At 39.2% G+C, this 7822-nt stretch overlaps 1 protein-coding gene across 3 annotated transcripts in view; it reads left to right on the top strand.

Moving 5' to 3' along the window:
* parvg (parvin, gamma) overlaps nucleotides 1-7822 on the top strand; it is a 31410-nt gene that overhangs the window by 1131 nt on the left and 22457 nt on the right. For 2 of the 3 annotated variants that reach the window (XR_005992313.1, XM_041794743.1), the window contains exons 2-5: nucleotides 2308-2383; nucleotides 3108-3201; nucleotides 5650-5714; nucleotides 6303-6405. Coding sequence is in view for 2 of the 3 variants with exons in the window: in XM_041794743.1 (XP_041650677.1) it covers nucleotides 3138-3201; nucleotides 5650-5714; nucleotides 6303-6405 (232 nt within the window). In the remaining variant the exon portion in view is untranslated. Of the gene's footprint in view, nucleotides 1-2307; nucleotides 2384-3094; nucleotides 3202-5649; nucleotides 5715-6302; nucleotides 6406-7822 lie in introns of all 3 variants that reach the window. The other variant, XM_041794744.1, reaches the window with a different exon arrangement.

Below are 7822 nucleotides of genomic sequence, written 5' to 3'. Positions count from 1 at the left end.
TGAAAGACTTTTTTAAGCAAACCAGTGAAAAGGGGGCTAAAGTAATCTAAAAACTGGTGATAAAAGCATGGGTTTAAATTTCAGCATCTTTTTTGAGATTAAGAAGGTCTAACTTTGGCAATGTTTCTAAGATGATAAAAGGAGGTGCTTAAGACCTTGTTAAAATGTGGATTAAAATTAAAATCAGAATCTAAAGTCACTCCCAAAATTGTGATTTGTTTCTTGATTTGCTTGTTAAAATCTCTGAGATGTGCGTGCAGTTCTTCTCTTCCAGCTTTGGCTCCAGTTAAAAGAATTTCCATGTTATTATCACTGAGTTAAAAAAATTCTTTATTATCCATACATGTATATCAAAGAGACAAGAAGTGAGGACAATGGGATTGTTTTGTGAGACAGAGATGTACGATGGTGTGTCATCGGCATTAAAATGGTAATTGACCTGGTGGTGAAATAGGTCCAAGAATGCTTCCCTGTGGAATTCCATAAATAAAACCGTGAGACTGTGACACACAAGCATCGAGGTTGTAAACCTGTCTGTTAAAAAGTTGGAACTAAACCAGGCAAGCCCATTTCTGTAGCCAGCAACCATCAATGCAGCCCTCCACCAATCTCAGCTCATAATTGCACAAAGAAATTGTAGAGTTTATGCAATTATGTAACTGCACAGCCTGACATTTTGATTGCATTTGTGATTAGATTAATTGTTGTTATGACGGTGCTATATTTCCTGAAATGTGTTTCAAAATACCAATTTAATGCATTTTTTAGGTAGAGTTGTTATGCTCTACACATCATGCAAAGATTCAAGTGTCAATTTTTTCTACAATAGTTTGCAAAAAATACAACTTTTTCTGTATTTGTAAATGTTTGTCTTATGAAGAATGAGAGATAAAATCATAACTCCCTCCAACATAACAATTCATAGTGAATTTGCAATGAGTCAAAATAATCACAATCTAATGTAGAATGATTTATTGCTTATATGACATGAGGAACTTAAAAAGTAATTGCACATTTAATCACAATAAAATAACAATTTGATTATTTTCCCCAATAGCTCAGCCCTTTTCAGCACTTCTGTGTAATGTCTGAAAATGCCCTGCACAGCCTGCAGCTGCTCTTTAAAAGCTCTTACTTGACTTCTGACAGAACTGTGAACAGCTCTTGTCCAGCTCCTCTGAACTATGCACTTCAAGTGTCAAGCCATATTTAAAAGCTGTTGCCTGCTGCCTTAAGTGCTGCGGTGGCTCTTTGTCCCAGGAGAGCTTGAGTCAGAGAGTGTCTTTGTATTGATCGGCCTTCCAGACGAGTCTCTGAGGAGGCCCTGAACCTCTCAGTGCTCTCCTTCAGGACCCTGCAGGAACTACAGTTAGACCTGCTGGGACTTAGAGTACAGTTCACTGCGACTGTGAACATTTTAGAGCTGAATTACTGAGAAGGTAGAGAGCTCGATAGCTCACCCACCTTGTTTTTTTTTTCTCTTGCCTATTGATGAATAAACGCCTGGTATCAAACAGAATGAGAATTTCATTACCGTGTGAATTTGTGTGATAGGTTAGATTTGCTGTGGCTTTTGAGGGAGATTGGCTTTGAGACAGCCAATTCCTGCAATTTGGGTTCAGCTAAAGGAATTATGGGTTTATTTTAGGCTTTTATTTTTCTTCTCTCATTCCTTTGTTGCTATGGTAACCTTCCACATCCCCCTAAATTGCCCCTTCGTCTAGCTGACGGGTGGTCTTTTTTTTTCTCTCCTACTACAACGCCGGTGCACATACAAAGCTTTTTGTTCCCTCGTCTCTGTCTTTTCCTATCTCTCTATCTGTCTTTCTTTTGAATTTGTTGTGTTTGTAGGGGGATGGGGAAGGCTGGAGACAAGATGACAACAAATTGATCCAGCCAGTGGCAGACGGGGAGTCGAGTTTGAGTGGTTCAGGCCTCCGAGTGTCACGTTTTCACTCGGCCCTCCTGAAGCGTGGCTTTTCCCAAACAACACATCTCCACCCTAAAGTCTTCTGTTTGCTTTCTCTCAACTCACATGTGCCATTAAGGCCTCACAAGTGGTTTCTGACACAGGACTGAAGAGAAAAAAATAATAGTCATGCAGCAGGATCAAAAGAGGAAGTGCAATCTTCTTCTTCTCAGCCACATCCTCTCATTTGTGCTTTTGTTCCCTTTCGACCCGGTGACACGTTATTTTCTTTCAAAGACACAGTTTGAAATTGAGTGCAGTCAGACCTTTTGTGCTGATAGTATTCACATAAGGCTGTATTTAGATTGAATCCTCTCCTTTTATCGCTGTTGTGACAGTTTTTGGACTTGCCATCAGTTCAGGAACTCCATTCAAGCTCGAGTCACCCCCATTCTGTCGAGTCGCTCTCTAAAGGTAAGCTTATTCCAAAAACACTTTTTTGTTTATGACCTTGTTTGAAAGTTACTGTCAACCACAGGAAAAGGAAGCAGTGCTCACATATAAAGCACACAGGAAAAAAGGAGCTGCTAAGCGAGGCTTTTCTCTCTCCTCCAGATTCAGGAAACAACAGCTCGACACGCTCCAGGTCACGTCTGTTTTTGTCAGGCTGTGTTACTTTGTGTGTTTGCTGTGCTTTGTCTCAAACCTTGCGATTGAAAATGTTCAGACGGAGAAGTTCAGCCCCTGGCAGATCTATGGGGATCAACAGCACTTGATGTGTAGAGTGTTAGGTGTGCATCATTTCAGTTTGACAAGTTTTCGACCACCTTCCTGTTTGTCTTTAGAAACTTCTGAACTCCTACAGTCTTCAGAAAGCCTCAAATCCAAAGTCTGGAGTTAAATATATTGAGCACAAGTTTTTCTTTGTACCTGAAAAGCAAAAATTGGAAGATTTCCACACAGCGGTACAACGCTCCTGGCTGCGCAATCATCATTTTCTGCCACTGGTCAGAGAGTCGAGCAATAAGGTCAAAGACCGCCTGTTGAGAAAAAGAGACTTACTACCCAAGATGTCAATGGAAAAAGTGTTTCTTCATTCTTCTGCTGTTTTTATTTATTATTTATTATTTTATTTATTTGAAAGCACGTCATCTCAGCTGGTAGCACACAGTTGATCCTCTGCAGGTTTTTTTGGCAGGTGGTGAAAGTCTCACCTCAAGGAGACGTGATGGAGGCCGATATCTTTGAGTATCACAAAGAAGAAGAGCCAGTGGACATCGAGACTTTTTCAGGTACATCTGTTAACCATTAAATATCTTATTGACATTTACCCTCCTATTAAATCAGCATCAATAAGTATAGATTTGTGATTTGCTTCATTTTCAAAGGAAATCCTCCATATTAAGACATATCAACTTCATTAGGTTAACATTTCTTTTGTACGCAAGTTGTACAAAGAAATACACTACATTTCCACAATTTTAATACATAATTTTACATACAGGCTTCCACTATTATGCAATGCACACTGGGTAGTGGTGTCAAATGTATGTTCTTCCAACCTCTCCATTTGTTCTCACCTGCTCCTTTCATTAAAACCACACTTAAGTTAAAATTAAAAAGGTTTTAAAAATGACAATCCATAGGAAGAAGAAAATGCTTCTTAACATCATGGGTATAAAAGACACTAAAATGAATCTATTAAAGTCAGTATTATTCTATTCAAACCTTTTGCAAAAACCCTTTGAATTTAGCTCAGGTTCTTCCCATTTCTCTGGATCATTGCTGAGATGTTTATACACCTTTATGTGAGTCCACCTTTAGTAAACTGAAATGACTGGACATGATTTGGAAAAGGCACACACCACTCTCAAACAAAGGCCTGACAGCTGACAATGTGTATCAGTGAAAAAACCAAGCCATGAGGTCAAAGGAACTGCCTGCAGATCTGCTGCAACTAAGATTCCCAAGAGCACAGCGTCCTCCATAAACTCTCAAATGGAAGATGTTTTGGCACAACCAGGACAAACTGAGCAGTCAGGCCCATTTGAAGTTTGCAAGACCTCCAAATGAAAGAAAAGCAAAGCTCTCTTGAGCTCTGTCAGGGCGACCATCCGGTTCTTGGTCACCTCTCTTACTAAGGCCCTTCTCTCCTGGTTGCTCTGTTTGGCCAGTCGACCAGCTCTTGGAAGAGTCCTGGCTGTGCTAGACTCCTTCCATTAAGGGGCAACAGCAACTCAGCCATGAAGCAGAAGACCACGTAAAATCACAGAGTGGGGTCACGACTTCTAAGGTGTTAAAGTCACCACTGCTCTGCTGATTGCACAGCTGAAGAGTTCAGAACTTCCACTGGCATTAATGCAAGCACAGAAACTTTGCAGTGGAGGCTTCCTGGGATGGGTTTCCACAGTCAAGCAGCTGCATACAAGCCTCATGTCACTAAACCCAATGCCGAGTGTCAGGTAGAGCGGTGTAAAGCACACTGACACAGGACTGTGGAGCAGTGGAAACGTGTTCTGTGGAGTGACGAATCACGCTTCTCTGGGTTTAACGGATGCCAAGAGAACATTGCCTGTCTGACTGCACTGTGCTAAGTGTGAAGTTTGGTGGAGGAGGGATAATGGTATGGGGCCCCTTATCTGCAGTGAAAGGCAGTCTTAATGCTTCAGCATACCAAGACATTTTGGACAATGCTATACTTCCAACTTTGTGGCAACAATTTGGGGAAGGCTCTTTTCTGTTCCTACACAACTATGCCCCGGTGTTCAAAGCAAGGACTAAAGACATGGTTTGATGAGTTTGGTGTGGAAGAACTTGACTGTCCCACACAGACCCCTGACCTCTACCCCATCAAGCACCTTTAGGATGAACTTGAACGGAGATCGTGAGCCAGGCCCTGTCATCCAACGTCAGTGTCTGACCTCATAAATGGGCAACAGAATGAATGGGCGCAAATTCCCACTGAATCACTCAAAAATCTTGTTGAAGGTCTTGTAAGAATTGTCCAAGCTGTTATAGCTGCAAAATGGGGTCCAACTCCAGATTAAAGTGCATATCTACATCATTACAGTCCCTGCTGGTGGCCAGGTGGAGGAATACTTTTGTCCATATAGTGCAGAAGAGGCTGGATTTATGACTCAGTCTAGACAAAAAGTGCAGCTAAATCTGGAGGCACCTCTGATATAAGTGTTAAGTTCTCATAATACTGCTATCATAGTACAGGACAGTTTCATGGCTCATTAATATAGGTAGTTTGCAAATTTGCAGTTGGGAAGTAACTGTCACTTTACATAATCAGAACAGAATTTTCTTTTAAATTTCAAGATAATTCAAAATAACCCATGGCTGTCTTACCAATAGACCAGTGTCTATGAGTTATTTCAGGAAGACAACTCCAGCTCCTATGGTTCATACTGACATGTATCAGTTTCACAACCTCTTATCACATGCATCCTCCAAATCTGGCAGTCTATTCAAGCTGAAAGATCTCTGATCCCTTTTATCAGTGTTGCACGTAAACTATTAATTCCCACACCACACTATCATCCACCTATGGGCTCCGACTAAGGGTTTAAGACAGTACAGTATGTTCACTCCTCAGTTTCTACATGTGAAATATTCTGCAATTTATGATGAGATCAAAGCCTAGATGGCGACAACAGTATGTTCTGCTGATGCAATAAATAATTCAAACTATTACATACATGAATTGTCTGACTGTTTTCAATGTATATACACAGGGGGAAAGCAGAAGCTTATTCAGCCAACGTCTTTAAATGACCCAAAACTTGAGAAGCTGAAGGAGGTAAGAGATTAATTCATACATTTAAACCTTTGTTTGAATTTTTGTCTGGATGTGCTGTAAGATCATCCCATCTGTGGACTACCACAGATCTAAGACTGCCTGTGAGTCTTTAATAGGTTTGAGATCAATGCTACACAGGAAATACATTAAAGAACTTGCATGTATGTGAGCAGTGAAAGAGCATGAATAATACCTGAGGCAGGGAGAGAGGTGAAATTTTAATGAACATGATTATCAGAGGTGTTGTAGACACATCAGAGAGTCACGACAAGAAGTTGGCAGGATGTGACTGTAAAACAAATTTTGATTGACAGGAAGTTCTTCTTACAAGTGGCAATAAATGAACAGATAACTTGCTCAGCCTGATAGGGCTTGCAGGTAAAAACACATTTATTGCTAATTTTTGGAGGGTACTTTGTATTTGTCATCTTTTCCATCAGTTACAGGAGCATATTATCCCTCAAAATTAACAAGGATAATTGAAAAACCCAAGGTTTCATGCTGTTTTTCATTCAGTGCACAAAAATGTACACAAGTAGATGAAAGGGTTTGACGTTTCTGACTGTGTGATGAATTGTGTCTTGGTAGGTTCTGGTTTGTTGGATCAATAGCACTTTGAAACCAGAGCACATAGTGGTTCAGAGTCTGGAAGAGGATCTGTATGATGGACTGGTGCTTCATCACCTCCTGTGTGAGTAAATGCACATTTTAATAATTGCAGTTTTATCATTGACAGCCAATTTATCAATGCCTTACTTCCACTTCATTATTATTTAAATTTAATGACTGAAACAGCCATATGATGCCATTAGTAGTTCTATATGGTAAGAATATCTACAAGGCCTAGTATAAAAATCAGAAATGAAATGCTGTTTCAACACAGTTTTGTGTTGGAGGGGATATGACACATGCTGCCATGTCATCATTTCCTCTTCATCAGAAACAGACAACAGAATAGTACAGCAAAAAGAAGAAGTGACATCAGGCTGTGTTATTAATATAACATTTAAAAAAATGCTGAGAACTATCATGAGTGTTTCACTGTTTCCTGGCTAACATTTGCCAGTGTAACACACCAAATTATAAGGTAGGCTATTTAGCTGGAGGTGATTCAAACTAGCTATAATGTAATTGGCTGAATGCTAACTACTTCAATTTATATATCAAATATATGAAGATGTAAATACTTAGTTAGCCATTACTAAGGATAGCTATTAAACATTTGGGACAAGAATTTTGTGAAAAGGCGAGGTTAAATATTTAGCTAACAGTTATAAGCTAGTTATTTGACATGTGAGCTATCAGATATACTGCACAAAAGTGTTAAATACTCAGCCAACAGTTATTTAATGTAGACACTCAACTATTAAGTTAGCAAATATTCTGCACAAAGGTGTAAATGCTTAGCTAGCCATTATTTAGGCTGGCCATTTAACATTTGAGACAGGTATTTTGTGAAAAGATGTAGGCTAAATACTTAGCCAACAGTTATGTAAGCTAGTTGTTTGACATTTGAGTTATTAAATATACTGCAAAACAGTGTAAAATACTCAACCAACTGTTATTTAATGTAGACACTCAACTGTTGAGTTAGCAAATATTCTGCACAAAGGTGTAAGTACTTAGCGAGCCATTTAACATTTGAGACAGGTGTTTTGTGAAAAGATGTAGGCTAAATATTTAGCTAAAAGTAAGCCAGTCAATTGACATCTAAGTTATCAAATATTCAGTGCAAAGGTGTAAACACTTTACTAGTTGTTATGTACATTAGCCATTTAACATTTGAGACAAGGTGTGTGCTAAATACTTGGCTTACAGTTATGTAAGCTAGTTAATTAACATGTGAGTTATCAAATATACTGCACGATGGTCTGAAATACTATAGCAGCTATGTACGCAAGCCACTTAACATTTGAGAAATACATCTGTAAGCTAACTACTTAGCTAACACTTATGCTAGGTAGCCATTCAACTAATGAGTTATCAAATATTCTGCACAAAGGTTAGAGTTAGGGTTAGGTTAAGATTGGGGTTCAGGTAAAATACCACCTATTACTGAGAATTGTCACAATATTATGATGGTTAGAGATAGGTTATGGTTAGAGTTA

This window comes from Cheilinus undulatus, linkage group 9, assembly GCF_018320785.1.
Source record: "Cheilinus undulatus linkage group 9, ASM1832078v1, whole genome shotgun sequence".
Lineage (NCBI taxonomy): Eukaryota > Metazoa > Chordata > Actinopteri > Labriformes > Labridae > Cheilinus > Cheilinus undulatus.
This window is presented reverse-complemented; position numbering and strand designations above follow the sequence as displayed.